General features: G+C 39.7%; 1 protein-coding gene across 5 annotated transcripts; it reads right to left on the bottom strand.

Moving 5' to 3' along the window:
* tbc1d30 (TBC1 domain family, member 30) lies at window positions 1-18,940 on the bottom strand. 5 transcript variants are annotated; one of them, XM_063906086.1, is made up of 15 exons: window positions 18,269-18,940; window positions 15,256-15,420; window positions 10,663-10,724; window positions 10,403-10,468; window positions 9,668-9,793; window positions 8,799-8,984; window positions 8,080-8,149; window positions 7,646-7,744; window positions 7,118-7,286; window positions 6,677-6,782; window positions 6,084-6,190; window positions 5,684-5,823; window positions 4,547-4,768; window positions 3,740-3,826; window positions 1-1,954 (listed from the first exon to the last, which is right to left on the bottom strand). In XM_063906086.1, the coding sequence occupies exons 1-15, from the start codon at window positions 18,771-18,773 to the stop codon at window positions 798-800; spliced, it is 3,267 nt and encodes a 1,088-aa protein (XP_063762156.1). In that variant the 5' UTR covers window positions 18,774-18,940; the 3' UTR covers window positions 1-797. The 5 variants fall into 5 exon arrangements, with proteins under 5 accessions (XP_063762156.1, XP_063762157.1, XP_063762159.1 ...); XM_063906087.1 differs by lacking the exon at window positions 3,740-3,826; XM_063906089.1 differs by lacking the exons at window positions 15,256-15,420; window positions 18,269-18,940 and adding an exon at window positions 12,718-13,221.
* Between the last annotated feature and the right edge of the window lie 557 nt (window positions 18,941-19,497).

Genomic DNA, 19,497 nt, shown 5'->3' with positions numbered 1-19,497 from the left:
TCCTTTGAAATGATGGGCAAGGTTTATTTGATGTGAACACAGGTAGTAATACGATTTGACAGTTGACTGTTTCTGCATTGATATTTAGATTTGCCACATTAAATTACGAAAGCATTCACACCCCGGTCGAAACAATCATTGGCCAAGCTGAGTAACATTCTAAATTACGCTTCATTATTGACAGAGATATCACATGCTTTGTCACAAGCAAACAACCACGTCACAGACAGAGAGTGAAGAAAGAAAACATGTTAAGTGCTTAAGGAAATCAAAAATGTTAAGACTGGGAGGGTTTTTGGGGCACACAAACGTTACATATTCATTATTCTTCATTAACAGCCATTCTTAGGTATCTATTGAAATACTTGGCATAGAAACAACTGTATGGCTATTGTGTTTTCTCACAGGAAAAGCGTTTTCTTCATCATGATTCCACATTTGGTAAAGAGTCCAGAAGGTAGCATTTGTCCAGGTCAGTGACTTTTTCTGTTCCAGTCCAAGGAAAATCCTTTTCTAAAAAGGTGTAGAAACCAAAGACGATTACCTCTTTAACGTTTATCTGCAATGGCTTGTTGTTTGAAGATAACCTCTTTATCAGTTGAAATACAATCTTCACAATTCAACATCAATAATCAAGCAACTCTGGGCACATCTGAACTCTACGTGTCTATCTACTTCAGATAAGATATGCGTGAACTCTTGATATGCAGGAGGCAACACGGTGTAGTTAAATAATGATTTTTCATTTTACTTAATGACTTTGTGTTTGTGGCATCAGTTCAGGAGTGCGCATGTCTTCATCGGGCCCCCGTGGTGCCAGCAGCACTGCTGCGGTTGAGGTTGCGGCTGATCTGGGGGAAGTGTACTGTTGGTGTTCTGGATGTAGGACCGTAGAGGCCGAGGTTTCTGGCAGCTGTTGATTTCCTGGGCTGCTTCACGTTGGGGAAGGGGGAATAGACCTGCTGTTTAGGGGTGGAAGATAATGCTGGGGTTGACGGGGAGGAGGATAAATGAGATCTTGATGATGAAGAGATAGAGGATAGTGAGGGAGTGGAGGGTGAGGAAGTTTTGTAAAAGGTGGAGGAGAAGTCGTTAGCTGAAAGGGAAGATCGGAGGGAGGATGTGGAGTTTGGCACTGGGGTGGAAGGTGGCGTAGGAGAGGATGAGCTAGACGGGGGAAGTGAAGCCAATGTAGGGACCGGAGAGGGGGAGGGACTCAGGGTGGAGGGTGAGGAGTTGAAGGAGTGGTGAGGTGGAGGTAAAGTAAAGTGTCTGTCAGAGCTTTTTTCTGAACCTGAGGAGTCGGACTCCTGTTGTTTTTTTAAGGATGGTGGAGGACGGAGAAGAGGAACTTGTGGTGCAGGTTCAGACTCTTGGGATGTGGGTTGTGTATCTGCGTTGTCGGGGGAGGTCAGATTCGGTTCATCCTCCAGATCCAGGGAGTCCAGCTGCACAGACACCTCTGCAACTTCTGTCCCATCCGCCACCTGTGGAGCCTCCTCACACACTTCACCAGACGGATCAGGAGACACTGAGGACTCACTCTCCTCTTTTTGCTCATCAACTCCCTCATTTTCCTCAATCTGTCTCTCCTCTTCACTTTCTTCATCTTCCCTTTCCTCTGAATCTCCGAAACCCAACTGCTCTCGGGCCCTGGCTATATTCCTTCGATGTACCCGGACATGAGCGCGCCAGGGAGACCCTGAGTCTCCTCCACAGCTCCCTGGAGATCCAGTACTGTTGGAAAGCATCGAGCCACAGCGCTGCCTGGCTGGGGAGCCCTGACTCTGGGACAGCGAAGCAGGTCGTGACCCCAGGAGTGTTGAGGTGCTAGGTGAGGTGGGTCTGGAGCCCCGGGGGTCTCTGCGTGGTTTCCGACCCAGAAGGAGGTGGTTGATGACAGTGCTCGAAGGGTTGAGTTGGGAAGGCAGGACACGGGTGGCAGGGCACTTTTCTGGAGGGGGGAGAAGGATGAAGACGCAGACAAAAGCAAATTAAAACAGGCAGCAACAGCCATTTCATAAGTGTAGGTCGAAGTTCATTTTATTTTTACAGGAGTTGAGGTTGATCAGATATAACTTATTAAAGAACTGATTTGCCATTAAAACAATTTCTTTGTTATCAATTATATTTTACAATATTGGTGATTCTGTGAAATTAAAGATAGTGTCAACGGTAATGCAATAGTCGAAAATCATAGAAACAAATATATTGAATTTATAATAAGTCTTCATTTAAAATAGTTTTAAATTTACTAAATGAATAATCCATGAAAAATGTATTTATACTGCACACTTTTCAGATTGATTATCTTTTCATTTAGAAATTATTAATTGTGTCAGCATTACAGCCAACTCACAAATGAAGTATTTCCGTTTGATTGTGCAAATGCATCAGCTGCGTCTATAAAACCTTTATCGAAACATTCAGCTGCTCATAGCAACTTCAGACACCAGAGGGCGCCCAAAGCTTTTAGATTTTCTCTGAAGGATTATCATCAGTTTTTTTGACCAATGGCTAATTCAAAATTAATTTCCCTAATTGTTATAAAATATCTTAAGTTATTTACTATATATAAATAACTTAATAAATATGCTTTATTTAGTAATATATTGGCCATTTTTAAAATGTCTAAATCTATGTTAATGTACCTTTATAGAGCTGATGACCTTTACATAAGTGAAAATTATTCTAACTAAGATAGTTGTGAGTGTAGGCAAGTGTGTGTGCATGGATGTTTGAATCTAGAAGAAAAACATCTCTCATACAAACTTCACAAGTGAAACAGTGTGTAAGCATGAGATAGGAAGAGCAACAAACAGAAGGAAGTAGAAGTTGTTAACATAACATTAGTGATAGGAATTCGCCCAGACCAGGAAATCCTTGAGGATGCCGCCAAAAGAACATGAATTATTAGGAAACATCTGTCACTACTGAAGACATCGTTAGTGTTTTGTTAATTAAACATTAAAAATGTTCCAGAAAAAATGGTGCATAAAAAGCAGAGTGTTTTTTCATTTTTCAATGAAGGTTATCTTCCGGCATTTTCAGGTTCAGGTTTTAAAAAATAATTGATTTAAGTGCATGTAGGACTTGTCTTCTGTGCAATAGTGACAGGTGTCTCCAAATAAATATTGATGTTAATTGACATCGCATATACCACCTGCAAAACCAACAACCATCACCAGTTGTCCAAGGCAAAGCATCCCTCTAACAAACACATATAATTAGTTTTGTTAAAGCAAAGCATACATTTTAAAAAATGCTCTCAAAATGCTAGTCAGAGTCCGCAGTTCTTCTCTCATTTAAGTTTATAAAACGTATCTAGACATATTTACATTTTATATGAACTGATGTGTTCCAATGCGGACACTTTTGCTGTTTTAAAGGGAATCATACTTGTACGCATCCTCTGGCATTTTGAGAGCATTATAGAATGTATTCAATCCAGAGCAACCAAAACCTGATTAAGAAGAATTAGTCACAGAATTTATAGTTAGACCACTAGGAAAGGGTTCAATATTTTGAGCCAGAAGTTCCCATGACACATTTCCAACGTTGTTTTTTTGTTATTCAATTGGAAATCTGTTTTGGAAACCCATGTTAGACCATACCCATGATTTTACATCCTATCCTCCTTAAATCCCTAAATTAATTCAGTTTAAACCCAAATGAATCGGTTAAGACCCTTAAATCAGCACGAGAGCACCCAGTTTCAGAAGTGTTTGGACAGCAGTACCGTCAGTGTGTGGGTCGGTACTGTCGCTGTGTTTGTCCGGCTGCTCCTGGAAAACACCTGGACTCGTGTCTACATCAGTTCCAAGTCCTACGAGTCACACATCATCATCACACATCTGACTTTCCGCTGAATGCATGCGCTTCTCTCCCTCCAGCAAGGGAGAGCTTGTTGTTTTATTTCCAGAAGAAGGAGCACTGTTTTTTATTTGATTAAACAAAGACTTGGACATTAACTGCCACTGTCAGTAAATAGTACTTACAATCAGAGTGTGCCATGAAGTGTATCTAATTTATGGCCTACATGTTTTTTGTTTATTTTAAATCATGCCTATTTACTAATGTTTAAACATTATAGTTCATTAAGGACAACCTTTCTAAATTAAATTGAATATTTGTTATTGTAACATACAAAGAAGCTTGGTCCTATAATCTCAAAGCAAAGGGTAACAAGCCTATTATGAACCATGGCATCATAGTCTTTCTTTTTCCACTGGTACCCCTACCCCCAGAAAGCATGTTGAAGATTCATTAAATGCTAAATGATGCTTTCTAATATGTTGGATTTTCCGGTTTCACTCATGTTATTATGTAAAGGTTATAACAGAATCTCATTAATATATACTGATGTTTTTATTAAATGTACTATTGGCTACTGCCACCAAGATCTGACATCAGTTGCCCCAGAGTCTAAACCACACACAGTTCTACGTTTTTGAAGCCAGCTGATGTAAAAACAATGAATGGAGAAGGCGGTTGAAGTTAAAAAAATGGATAAAGTTATGCTCAGTGTTACTACTGTTCCTCCCACCTGTGCGTATGTAGAGTTGCATAGCCTGTTGCTGCTGCCTCCTTTTGATGCGCGTGTATTGCTTCTTCAGGGCGCAGATGTCGGTGCTCATTCTCTCCATCATCATGCTGTTGATTGCTGCTTGATGCTCCGCCTTGGCACCTCCTCCTCCTCCTGCACCCCCTGCAGCACCCACCGCTCCTGGGCTCAACTCTGCGATGTTTCCCTGCTCCCCTCGGTGGTCTGGATGTAGAAAGAAGAAACAACGCTGTCACGTTTTTACCCAACAATGCCTAACTTTCTTTCTACTTTTTTGAAAGTAAAACAAGACAAGATTGAAAAAGATTATAGTCAAAAGGACAAAACATTCCTGCAAAATACACAAAGCAGACAAATCCAATGTGCCTTTTTCAGGGCTTTAAAAGATCCTTTGGTTAATTATTTCTCACTATCAGGGGAAGTTGACAACAGATTTTTTGGGAAGGTATGTTATATTTATTTTAAATTTTAAAAAACTAAAGTTTCTTAAAAATACAACCTTGACAAGGCTGTGGCTGTTTTGCAGAAATACATTTCTTAGGTATTTGTCAAAGGCTTGGATCTGAATCTGAGTCAGCCTTTCCTGTTTTTTCGCCTTTGAGGATTTCGTAAACAGAATGCTTTTAAAATTGACCTTAGATGAAGAGGTGCATTTTTTAAAAAGTGTGTGACGTTTACTTTCTGTTTGATTCCTCTGTAGCTCTACTGAAAAAGATTAGCGTGTTTAAAGTTATTCTTCAATCATTTCATCAGCTTTCTTCTTTTCTAGAGGATAATTAATTAATGTTCAGTTGCTACACTTAGCTGTTTAAAAGGAGCCATGTTTCCCTTTTGAACAAGGTCAAAACAGTTGTGCTGGGTTCCAAAAATCAAACACCACTTTTTTCTCTGATCGCTGGAGAGAGAAAAAAACAAAACGTTTTTGGCTAAATCCCTCTGGCTGTTTTTATCTTTGGAGGAGCTGTTGAAGGGGGAGGAAGAGGGGATTTGTCTGGAGGAATCAGATCAGAGACAATCTGTCCTCAAATTGAGGGCAGGACGCGAGGATTTGGGGCGGCAGTCTGTTTGTCTTGGCTGCCGTCAGTTCTATTAAAATCCTGTGTCATAAACTGCGCTGACCTTTGAGGTGTCTCTGGTATCTTTGAAGCTCGGGGGCCAGCAGGCCACCCAGGGGCCCGAGGCAGCCGAGCGCCGTCACCACAGAGTCTTCATCGTCCATTTCGGCATCGTCATCACTCTCCCAGTTGCCCAGACCGCCACTAAAGGATGAGGAAAACATTTTTAAAACATGTCCCATCAACACCATCTCACACATTTAAACCAATAACATTTATTTCAGATTTCCTTTGATCGTTAACCTTTTTATGGACAGCCTTTGCAAAGCTTTTTCTCACTTTTGTGAATTACATGCACTGATTTGTGTTATATGCAATAGCCAACAGTACCTTTAAGGGCAGTTCATAGGTAAACATGTATTGTACCATGTTGATCTGTTATAATTTCTTAGTAGAGAACATACCTTCCACTGGATTTGACGGAGGTGGGGAAGGGAGTGATGTTGTACGTGTATTTCTCTCTCAGCTCAGCCAGTTGAGGGAATGGAAACACAGCCATGGAGTAAACCTCCTGAACAACGATGATAACAGTAAAACATCACAAAACAGCATTGGTGGTCATTTGTGAAATACATTTACTACCACTACTACTACTAGCACTTTACCTGGGTATTGATTGACTCTGTGGATATTCAGATTAATAGCTATTACAAAACATAAATGAACTAATTGAAAAACATTAAACATATAATTATAGTTTAAGATATCCAGCAGCGAAATGTAAAGTACTTAAAATTAACTCCACTCTACCAGCTCTGATGAACAGGTTAAAGCATAAATAATAATGATCTAGTTTACTTTGAATATGATTCTGAAATTGTCCAAAAGGCAAAACGAGTAAATGTAATATTAGGAATTTATGTCTTTCTTGATGCCAATACTTTTGAATGCAGGACTTTTACTTCCAATTTGGTAATACTAGTTTAACTAAGTAAAATATCTGAGTTCTTCTTTCATCACTGCAAAAGAGGTGTGAGCGGTTGTGTTCATGTTGTACCTGCATGAGTTCAGGAGGATCAATGAGGCTGTGGTCCAGCATCTCCTGAGTGAGACAACCCATGGTGCTGTAAAACTCATCTGCTGAGTGACAGTACTCGATCCTCCTGGAGCGGGGGGGAGACGAAAAAAAGTAGTGTTTAAAAAAATGGGAAGATCAACATAAAAGAGAGGAAGAGAAGCAAAATCAAGACAGAAGAATAAAGAGGAGAATGAAGTTAAATAAACTATAGTTGTATATTTAGCATTGTGTTGAGTTACAGTGGAGATTGTTTTTCTCATGTTTGAAATTTAAAATAATTGATTCATCTTGAACAATATTCAACAGCAAATACATATTCATTTTAAAAACAATTCAGCAGGAAAATGATCTAATTTAATGTCCGTTAAAGGCACAATCAAAACCCCAGCAAGAGTCAAATCATTGAGCTGGTCCACTCACTCTCCCAGTCTCTCCCAGATGGCGAGTGCAACTCGAAACAGAACCTCCGAACCTTCGAAGAACACAGAGTCCCAGATCTTCAGCACGGTGGGCGCCGGCAGGCAGGTGGCGAACATCGTGAGGAACCACTGCATCGTGAACACGTTGGTCAGCGGAGGCTCGTAGCTGCCTGAGGGAAGAGATGCACGTTTCGGTGATACAAGGAGATTTTTCTGTACATTCACAGCCCACATAACTCCCTTTCATCTCCTAGGATAAAAGGGCTCTAACACTGACGCGTGCCTCAAGGAAATGGTTAACATGACAGATAAATCTTGGTTTGAAAATTGTTAGAAACATTTAGTATCACGTGAACAAATCAACTACATATAAAACAGTTCAGTTGTTTTTTTATACATGCAAAGAAAAGTCACATATTACACCTTTAACAGCATCATCATGTAGCATTGCCTGCTGTTCGTGCTAAATATTTATAGTGTTTTTGGAAGCATTTCTGTGAACATTGACACACTAACACACAGTTTGTACCTCCGGCCTCTCTGTTGGCAGCTTTCTGAAGCTGGTGGAGATGCTGAGACAGTCGGGGCAGCTTCAGGCGGAGCAGATCTCTGAACACCGCCATGTCCACTGAGAGGAAGAGGCAGTAAAGATTAAAGATCTGTCAGTACTGGAGATGTTCCATTTTGTGATTTTATTTAACGCTCTAAATGTGCACTTTGATAAATTAGCTTGTTAACCATCGAATATGGACATGTTTCAGATCACAACATTAACTTTGTCAGCACATGACTTAATTAAGCTAAAACAATTATCTTAATGATGGACTAATGTGCCCCTATTTTTCCCTATAGTTATCAGAACAGAGTGAAAAGTGTCCATCACAATATTCCAGAGCTGTTCAAGTTTTTTTCTTGAGATGAGATTACTTTCCATCCCCCTCAATATCCTGTTGTTGTGTTTACCGGACAATGCTCGCAGGTTGTTGGCAAAATAACTCTCAGGCAACACTTTGTCAATCAGATAGATCATCACCTGAACAAAGAGGAGAGCACAGAGAGGTTTAATCATTGCTAAATTACTAAAAGGCAGGAAGGAACATAGGAATGCTACCAGGAAGTAACCAATTTATTCTATTGACTTTTAGTGTAGTATATTAAAATCATAAAAATAAAAAGATTTTGAAGTGGGAAGTTCCAAGCAGTTTCAAGGGGAGGTTCAGGGAATAGGAATTAACACATTTTAAAAATGGAGATAACATCAATACGATAGACATGTATGATAAGGCTTAAAGAGAGATAGAGATACTGTAGTTTTGGGGATTTTCTTTTTCTTTTCCAGAATCAGAAAATGATAAATGCTTTAGGACTTTTTTAATGTATTTGTTTGGTCTGAAGTTGTTGATGAGTTGATGTCAAACAACAATACTAGGCTTAATGGGCTCAATCGCTCAGTGTCAATGAAGTAAATTCATAGCTGGATAAAATTGGTCTTGATCGATGAATTCAGTGAAACTGAGAAGTAAACTAAATGGGGATGATTCCAATGTTTGTCTGAGGCAAGGCCCACAGTCTCTATATATATTTAAAGTCCTGATATAGAGACTTCTCCCTTTTCACACAGCTTGACTTCAGTTGGTCAGGTTTTACAAATCTGCATTTCATTTTTCTCTCCATGCGTGTACCTTCAGTGCATCGCTCTCGTGGCCTTCTGTAACTTCCAGTATGAGTGCAGCCAGTACGTTGAACCCCTGGCAGTAGCCCACACTTTTATTCCAGCGGGCGTAGGCCAACAGCACCCTCTTCAGCACCACCCGGTCCTGCTCCCCTTCCTGCCCACAGTAGGAACTGCAGCCCGTCCTGTGCAGATCCTGAAAGATGTACAGTATGGATCGGTTTATTCTGATTCATTAGCTGGCTGAATAAATAAATGATTCTGAATCTCTGATGAGAAATAGATGATTGGACTTTGCTCTGTTGATGGAAACAGCCATTACTCTGTTGAATGAGTGAGTCACTGAGGAATAGAAAACAGCTGCAGAGTTTCCATGATGCAGTCCTCCTTTTCTCTGACGCACTGGCAGAGGCAAACATCCTCCACCTGACACTGCCCTGCCTCTGGATATATGTTGATATAATCAGTAAGAGACCATCAATGATGGCTATTTTCCTGAATATCACTTGTAGATAAAAGCTTAACAAATGTATCTCAATGGCAGACAGTAGTCTGTGCCAGAACAGTTAGAACAAAAGCTTAGGATCATTTAAAACGGCTAAGGTTAAACCCTCCTTGGACAAATCATTTATGATTTACACTTTTGTCAGGAAAAGTAACAAAATCTTATCTTAAAAAAAGGACATTACATGAAAAGTCACTATTTTCTACATGGTTCATTTAAAAGTTCATCAAAAATGAAGTATTTAGGGTACCTGGAAAATGTTTCAGAAACTCATTCATGCCGTTTCTGTCTGTTTTCTTTTTTATCTACATAAATAGGCTATAACATTTGCACTCACACATTCCTCTCAACCCCCAACGTTACGATCTGGTTACCTTGACAATTTGGATGCCGAGGGAGTCATCGTCAGGGTTGCTGCGCTCGTTGAAGGCGAAACGAAGCGTCTTGTCCCAGTCTATAGAGATAGTGTGCAGGTACTGATCTGCTAGCGTCAGCCACACCTATAGAAAGAGAACAGCCGCACACACACAAAGAACCACATTAAAACAAGAAGCATATCAAAGTTATCTTGTGTAAGAGATCCGTTGTTCAAAGTGATTCATTTTGTTTTGTGAGTTCAGGAAAAAGTAAAGGTTTTATTGTTCTTTTCCCCTGACAAGATGGAACTAATCACTCCCTTTTCCCGCTCTCTCCTCCCAAGAAATGAAGTTAATTTGTGAGATTAATGGAGCGTTGTAGACAAAGTGCCTATGCGTGTTGTTCTTTTATAACTATGAGGTCTATCTCAAAGGCTGCAAAATTCTGCCTGCAGGAAAACACACTTTTCTTGTACTAGCAATATTGGGTCATCACTTTCTTTTACTAAATACCCTGATGGTACAAAACAAAGAAGATAAAAAAGTGCTAATTTATCCAAATGTCTTTTATACGGGAGATATTTCTGATCTAGGGTTGTGGCACAGAGTTTATGCAGACTTCTATGAACATTCAACGACTACAAGGCTACTCTTACTATTTTAAACTAATATACTCCTTCAGCACAGCACTGCCACTTCTGGAAAATAATGTGCCAGAAGTGCCATATGTTATAATTACTTTAAGTTACATACCCTCTTTCTCCACTCCTTAGGTATCCCCGTAGGGAGCCTGGCCACAGATTTAAGTGCGTCGTACCACTGTGGGGAAGAAAAAACACGTTGTTGTGTTTAACTATCCGGCACACTCCCAATGAGACACCAGCAATGCAATATCACTTCTTCATATATAATTATATATTATTTACTGTTGTTAAAGAGGTAGTACAACAGATGGCAGTCAGTATTTCAGGTACTTAAAAAATGTATATTAGTTTAGGTATCTGACTTCTTACCTGCTGGAATCCATTCTTTCCCAGTGATGGTTCGATTGTAAACTTCAGCCTTGTGTCAACTCCTAAAAACAAACAAGACACCAGAAGGTTAAACTAGTGTGGAACCAGATCTAGTTGACCATTGTACGAGTCAAAATCCCCAAATTCCAAACGGTAATATGATTTGATGAAAGTATCAGTCTATAATAAAACAACAACAAGCTGCTATTGGCTGAACAGATATTATGAATGAAAACGGAATCAACCAATGAAGAGGCAGTCAATACAACCAAAGGACATTTAGGTTCTAAACTATTTTTACCCAAAAATAAAATAAAATAAGCAATTATCCTTTACATAACTTAATTCCAATTCCTCCTGTACCTAATCATTTCTTATTTTGTTTCACTTTAACCCCCAGAACAAATAATTAGCTGCTAATTTATTTTTTATTGAACTGCAAAACTTTGAAACCAATATGAAGTCTAAACGTAAAAGCACATCATAATGTTGGTTCTATAGAAAAACGGTTAAATTACAAACCTAAATCCTAACTTAAACACAGATCTACATAACAAAGTATAGTTTTGTATGTATTGTGTAAAGAAAACGTCGCAAATTCTTCAAAAACAAAAACCTGGAAGATCTCAACCCCGGAAGTTCTGTTAGTATTGAGTTCTGTTAGTATTGGCGAAATGTATGTTAACACTATACCTATTAATAACATTAGACAAAGCAAGAGATGTCAATACTTTGATATTAAAACATTAGCTTGTGTTAATATGGTGCTCTGAGGCGATTCACGGAGAATTGCTGTCCACTTCCGCCTGGTGCTGAATCTGCGTTTCAATCGCCGCTTCACAAAAACAGTGTTTACCCGCACACACACACACACACACACACACACACACACACACACACACACACACACACACACACACACACACACACACACACACACACACACACACACACACACACACACACACACACACACACACACACACACTTCGAAAATATTTAGTGTGTTAAACCCACTAAACCCTGCCGAAGACCAAACGGAAATTAAAAGTTAAGAGGGAAGGTCCTGACATGTGTCTGTTCTGTGCCAACAGCGGCCATTTCTGCCCCCATTTTCTCCGGAGGATCGACAGAATGCAGCCGCTCGCACCACAAGAACAACAAGTGTGATGTCTACTGCAATAAAAGCCTCTTGAAAAAAGACAAAACGTGTGTTTGACCTGTTTCTTCCACCTCTGTCGTTAGTCCCTGCGCCATTCTACGTGTGCGTCGCTTTATTTCCTCTGAGCTTTGGGAGAGGATTAACACGGAAGCCCTCCTCCTTCCCTTCACCGATTACACACACACACACACACAGCTGACACTGAACGAGTATTTATCCAAGACTGATACATTGGAGAGGACCAGAGGCTGAGGCCAGCATAAAAGGGCAAGGTTTAATATCTCCAGATGGGAATGTAATTGCAATTAAACCAGTAGGTGTACTGACTACTGAGAGAGGGAGGAGGCAGGTAAGGTATAAAGGAAAAGAGAAAGGTAAAGGGAAAGTGAGAAAGAAAGACAGATAAGAGGGGCAAATAAAGGGAGGGGAAAGACCTCCAGAGCATTTAAAAGGGTTCAGCATTTTGGAATAAACCTAGGCTAAAACAATGGACTACCTCACTGTAGCCTAAAGAATGAAGATGCTCTGCAAACTAGGTTGGCTTTATCACACATAACAAGATAACAGCTTGTTAAAGGTTGTTATGAAGTAGATAGGGTTAAAATATCCACGTTTTAAGGGAAATAAGTCCGCTGGCAATTTTGGTAAAAACCTGCCATTATTTGGCTAATCTTATATAATAATTACAAAAATTAAATTGTCTTAAATATGACAATTACTTTCCAATTATAGTTGCAGATACGAATAGATCACAGCAGGCCTGTATAGTATAAACACCCCAATTTTCCGTGGAAAGTAAGCAGAAACGTGCTTATACAATACCACAAGTTGCCGTATTGACCAGAATAAAATCAAAAGCAAGCGCATGCAACGCAGTGGCTGAAAGTGTTAACCTGGCTCTAAGGTGCAGAGCAGCCGCGGTGCACTCCGGGAGATCCCGTTTCTCTTCCTCAGGACGTTGCTGATGATGTTACCAACCCCTCCCGACCCCTGCTGCTGCCGCCGCTTCGCCGCCCTCGGCCTCCTGCCGGCGGCGGGGAGCCTGTCCTGCCTCATCGGGAATCAGAGCGCTGGATCCGGGCTATCATCCCCTTTGGTCCTGCTTCAATAATCACGTCTTTATGTCCTTTTTTCCGACGGGGAATGCATCAGCCAGCTGCGCATCTAACGCTTTCCTCAAGGAAATGTAATCGATTAAACTGATTCAAAATCTCTTCCGGGGTTCGCTTGGGTTACCCAAGAAATATGTCGGAGGTTATGTTCATAATTCAGCGAGGCAGCAACGTCCACGTTCAAGCGACACAAACATCTGCATAAAATATGATTCAGAAAATGTAAAAAATAGCCGACTGTGCTCGGTGTAGTGCTGCTGCTGCTGCACACCTCCTCTTCCTCTTCGTCCTCCTCCGGTCTGCCGTCACCAGGAGGAGGTACAGGGAGGAGAGAGAGGGGATGAGGTAATGGTGGAGGAGAGGAGAAAAGCAGACATGGGCTGCTTCTTAACCCAGTTAGGTTGGCCAGCTAATATTAAACACCAGAATAAAACATGATCGAGGGGAAATTTGGTTTTGTGATAGCTGCTCCATTTTAGAGTCAGATACCAATATACAATACAAACATACAACGTTAAAGTAAGAATGTGCAATAAAAAGATAGTATAGTATTGAACAACAAATATACTGTATATAAACAAGAATTTAAAATAAAACTGCATATTATGCTAAAATATATAACATATTACAATATGCTAAATAAATATTCAAAAGACTGAATATAATCTACCCAAATTCAAATAAAGTTGTGCAAACCAGTGGGGCTTCATAACATCTCCTGCATAATGTGTGTTCAAAAGCAAAGTATAAAGATTCACAGCTAAATGACTGACAGAGTTTAACCACTGACATTAATTCAAACTTCATTAATTCAGATAATCTCATTGAGTCATGGGATCTCATCCTCAAGAGAGACCTGGAACCAGACTTTCTTACAAACGGTTTACATCTGCACCAATCACAGAGGAGCAGGTATAAGGACCGCACAAAAAAGATAATGATCTGAAGCATATTTCTTTAATCATGGATTAATTAGATTATAAATGAAGTATAATAAAATACTGTTTGTTCTCCTTACTTAGTTCCAGATGGAGAATGTTACCTAAAATAACATACTATCATTCTTTACATGCCCTATACCAGACATATCCGTAAACTAACTGTCATGTCATCTCTTCCACCAATGAAATAATTGACTTTTGCAAACTAAAATCGATGATGATCTTATGATTCAGTGCTACAGGTGCAGTAAGTGCTTCCTGAAAGGAAAAGATGTCCGGTTTTAATGGCGTTCAGAATCAATCCCTGCAAACATCCTTGATGGTGAAAATGTTCCAGCATTACAAATGACCTTGCCTCTTGATGTTTCAATTGAATGACTGCCATAATAACTCTAATTTGTTTCCCATCATGAAAAAACTAAAACTCCTCATCTGAAGTAAAACGCAGATAATTGTGGATGTATAAAAGCTGCAATTCCTTCAATAGATGGCAACAATAGATGTCATAATTATGAGATCAAAATGTAATTGAGCCCTAGAAAGTACTAAAAAGCTGATACTGGTTAATCAATCAAAGAGTTTATTCTTTATTATTCTTTATGTCACTTGCCAGGTAACGTGCAAAACTCACAGCGATAGCATAGCGATATCGACAAATCCAGGCATTAATCACACGTGTAAATCCCTCATTACAATAACAATGTGTGTATTATGGCTTTATTTGTACTCTACCTGCTTTTGAGTCCTCATGCTACATGTTGACAAAAAAAAGCACTCAACATGAAAACCAAGAATACTCAATAGTCTTTAAACCACCTGCAGAGAGAATCATTTATGTACTAAATAAAAAGGCAGATTATTTAAGTGTTTGATGACAAGTACCTGTAAATGTTTCCGTTAATATCATAATAACATTATGGACTTGTCCCTTAGAGTAAAGCCCAGATATTACATCCCAAAGATCCCTCCTACATTGAGGATTTGAACATAATTTCTTCCCCGTACTTTCTAAACATCTCTTAGGAACAGTCAGGCGGATTTGAATTATTTTTATTTTATTTTAAAGGCTAGGAGTAGCTGGGAGATTTAGGATAGGAAAATTCATATTTGTTTCTCCTGCGTTCATGTGCTCTCAGTCTCCTGTATGTTTCAGGGTAGTATGTAAATGTAAGAACTATTTCCATACTACATGTGATATGACAGCTAGGACTAACATAGTGAGTGTAAAGAACAGTAAATCTAATAGTACATTTCTCTTCAATTACCAGCCTTTAAGAGCACTTGTGAGAACTAAGAATGCCTTTTCTGGAAGTTAACACGCAACAAGACCAACCTCTTTTTGCATTAAAGCAGAAAGGAAAGAAGAGTGTACTCTTACGTCGTTTCTGTGAGACAGCCTGAAGGCAGGCGGTGATAATGTCGTAGTTTTTCTGCAGTTTGTGGCTCATTCGGTCCCGTCTCCTCAGCTGGCGGAGGAGTTTGGCCGACTGCAGGCCCGTACGATATTTCACCTCCTGGATGATAGAATGCAGCTCCTCCGGCGCTGAAAAAGCAAACACAGAAAACACAAGTTTAATGCGGGTGGCCATTGCAATGACGTGAATCAGGTTGTCTGCTTGTTTGGATGAAAATCTAAACAAATGTTAATGTCCTAAACAACTTTAAAAATTCTAAAACTGACTGAAAAACGCTTTCACAACTGAGAAATTCTACTTGAACATGCTGAAAAATTGGATGTCTGACCTTTTAACCAGCACATACACGCATTATTTTTAAATAAAAATATGTGATGAGGATATTTCTTTCATTTCTCTGTTTTCCATGCTGCAGGCAAAGATTAAATGATAACCAGAACACTGCCCCACATAAACACCGACCATCCATCCATTTATGGAGACAAAATGTTTCATCTGAATAAAATCTGAATTGTCAACTAAAGGGGGCACAAACAGATCAGTGGGAAAGACGTCATCACTGTTTTTATTATTATGTTCATGTGTTTTAATTAAAGGATCACTATTGTTCAAAATATATATAACATTTTCGACAAATGATGCATTCTGGGTTTATCAAGAAAAAAAAGAGATCCTTGTTTTTTTAATTGTTTATTGCCATCAGAGAAAGGAAAACACAAACAGATCATTCTTTAGTTAATGCTTTGTTTCTTGTATCAAGTCAAAATACCAATTATTTGTGCAGAACAGCTTTGTAAAAGGTAGATTTGCTACTAGGTAAATGAACGTGGAACAGAACAAAACATTGCAAATGAATTCATATTCCAGCAGTTGGGGGCGGTGGTGGCAAAGTCCATAGGGGCTTGGCCTGGGAACTGGAAGGTCACCAGTTCAAGTCCCCGAAAGACCAAGTGCCACCGTGGTGTCCCTGAGCAACACACTGGTTACCTACACTGCTCCCCGGGCGCCGTACATAATGGCAGCCCACTGCTCCTAACACTAGGATGGGTCAAATGCAGAGACCGCATTTCGTTGTCCTAGTACTTGTACTCTGTGCAATGACAATAAAGTTGAATCTTCTTCTTATCTGTAAGATATTCACTTTACCAGAGGAGTGTGCAGGAATTGTATGGATATTTTTCATCATTTTCAAATTCTACAGACAGTTCATCAAAACAAAGGACAGAATCATTAATAATGAAACCACCAATAGTTGCAAAACTGATAATAGTCTCACCTACATTTCCACATTCCTTGGAGGTAAACATCTCATATACAACTGTTTTTCCAGGAGGTCAAAGGTCATGATCGCCTGCAGACACTGCCAAGGAGGCGGCAGGGTCTCCTTTAAGGACGTTAAGAGCACTAAGAAACGTGCATGCTTATTTTATCACATAATGACCAGCCTCCACATTTAAACGTTTGCTAAAGAGGATTTTATCGTAATCACAAGTATTCACATTGTTATTTGAGGCACTTTCAGAGCTTTTCCTCTTCCTGATCGCAGCATTGTTTCACTCGACCGAGCCTCATGCGCGCTGTGTGTGTGTGTGTGTGTGTGTGTGTGTGTGTGTGTGTGGAGGGCAAACACTGCGCTCAGAGGCCTGCCTGTGTTTACTGTAGGACTTTAACAGAAGAAACAGTGGCAGCGTAGACCTCACTGCAACATGAATGTCACGACTCTGAGGAAACATTGTTTATCAGCACAGAGGAGATACAAACAAGCTGTCAACACACTCATCAGCCTCTGAGTTGGAGTCTGTTTGTCAATGTAAGGGTCTGCATAACTGTAAACAGTGATTTACTTATTTTTTAATAAAAAGGAAGATACCATTCATTGTAAACTACTTTATATTTGCTTGTATTTTCAATTTTAAAGTTCTCTTACTTTGTGTATTTATGCACCAAAACAAATTAATTGTAAGTGAAAGCCTCCTTGGCAATAAACCAAATCCTGAATCAGATTACAGACACATTTCATTGAATTAATCAATTCAATAATGGAACACTGGAGCCTTGTTTTATTAAACGTCTGTCAAACTGTTTGCTGTCTGTCTCCAAAAGGACTTGAAGGTAAAGAAAAACCCTCCTGTGATTTATAGCTGGTTGGAATGGATGGATAATTAATTACTTTAGTCATGGCTATCACAAGACTATACAACATGTATTTATAATACTTTCTAGGAATGCAACAGGCCATAAACCGAGAGTACTAACAGATGTCACGATAAATCCTTTGTATCAGGTGCTTTCAATATAATGAACCAACAGTATTAAAATACACCAAATGCACACAACATTTATACTACATAAACTGTACAACTCCCTGCAGATGTAATGCTGTTATCAGTGGGTTTTTTTTAATAGTCTAACCAGGTATGTCCCTTTGTTTACATATTCCTCATAAAATAAACCGGTTATTATCAGAAAGTCTGCAATTAGATGTTCCTTCCTCATGTATTAGATCAATATAAAGCTCTCAGGCAAAGTTTAAATATCTAAAATAAAACAAATATTGGCACATGTGTATGAGCGCAGTTATATTGAACAACAATACCATATCCAAATCTCAGCCCTAAAAAAAGATGGATGTGTTGGATATGCCTTAGTTGTGAAATTTATGAAAGGCTGCCCAATGTCATTAAAAGGTGTATCTGAGGTTTATACAAATAATCCCATTTATTTGACCAGTTTGAAAAGCCAGAGGCAACTTTCTGTTGGTATGATAGGTGACTTGAACTTGATACGGATGTCAAAGCCCCAGGCTTGAAATGCCAGGAGGAGTCTGAAATATATTTGTTCTCTTGTTTTCCATTCATAACATGTACTGTTACTTTATAACGGTGCGTGTTTTGTGTGACTTCAGGTTCTGTTGATTTAAAACATCAGGGGCCATGTTGGAAACAACACAAATCAATCAATTAACAGACCCCTCACCTTTCTGGGCCAGGTAGTTCATCTGATGCCTCCTTGTGTGCTTCTCCTGGAGCTCCTGGAGGAAGCTGGACCCGGAGTTACTGCGGCCCAGGAAAGCATCAGATCCGGATGCCTCTGTGGAGCTATCCCAGCTGTCCAAATTCCTCCTGCTGCCTCCATTATACGTCTCATAAAGCTCCACCAAGAGACAGTCAACTATGGATCTGGACCTGCTGGATTTGACTCCATCTCCCGGGGTCTCAGAGTCACTGTCCCCCGCCGCGCTGGTCCTATAAGCGGCAGGTGGGGCTCCGTGGTCCCCGGTGGTGGGGACCTGCTGTCCCGGAGGCGATGATGTGTCATTAGTTGACACAGTGGAGTTAGTCCACTGCTGGAAGCCGGAGAAATCATCCTGAAAGGCGGATACACAATTGACGAAAACGCCGCTTTCGTCCTCGGAACATACACCGTCGCATATGTCAACTTCCAAAAGTTCGGTTCCGTTTAATTTCAACTGGGACGCCATTTTTTCTTTTAAATTAACATTATTTTCCAAACATGCTAGCAGAAGTTAGAAAGTTTTTTGTCAAAGAGGACGAAGTTCCTGGAGCACTCCATTCCTTACCTCAGAAAAGGTAGAGACCCGTTTGACAGCTTTTAGTTTCCTTCCTGAACGTTACGGACTTGACTTCCCTGCCCCCCCTTCTCCTGGAGGAACAATGGGCCGGCCCACTCTGGCTAAATATCTCAACGGCTGCCAAACTTTTTCTTCAGGTTGTGCGACAGGTGCTGGTGGATTGACCAATCACAGACGAGGCAAAAGTAAACCGACCAATCCACTTCCTTGTTTAAGCATCAGCCAGGAGGTCATTTTGTACTTTTATTTTAGCAATACTTAACACAATGTAATGTATAAAACAACAGAGAATAACATTAACATGACAATAAACTCATACCGTTTTTAATTTGAAATGTATATATTTAACAAGTTTACTTGTTCATTTATCTTTAAACCTTCCAAATACATGTACATCTCAAGATAAATGTGTATATGGTAATGGTGGTTGTTAAAAACACATTGTGTGCGTGTTGCAAAGCAAACAGTGGTGGAAGTAGACCTACTCAGACCTTATAATAAAATTGGTTAAAGTATCAAGACTAAGGTTTTAAATAAAAGGTACTGCATTCAAAATGTTACTGTATATAGCTGCAAAATATAAGCTATATATAAGCTACTAAAAAATAGGTTG

This window comes from Eleginops maclovinus, chromosome 17 (assembly GCF_036324505.1).
Source record: "Eleginops maclovinus isolate JMC-PN-2008 ecotype Puerto Natales chromosome 17, JC_Emac_rtc_rv5, whole genome shotgun sequence".
In the NCBI taxonomy this organism is placed as follows: domain Eukaryota; kingdom Metazoa; phylum Chordata; class Actinopteri; order Perciformes; family Eleginopidae; genus Eleginops; species Eleginops maclovinus.
The sequence above is the reverse complement of the archived record's forward strand: the minus strand, read 5'-3'. Positions and strand labels throughout refer to the sequence as shown.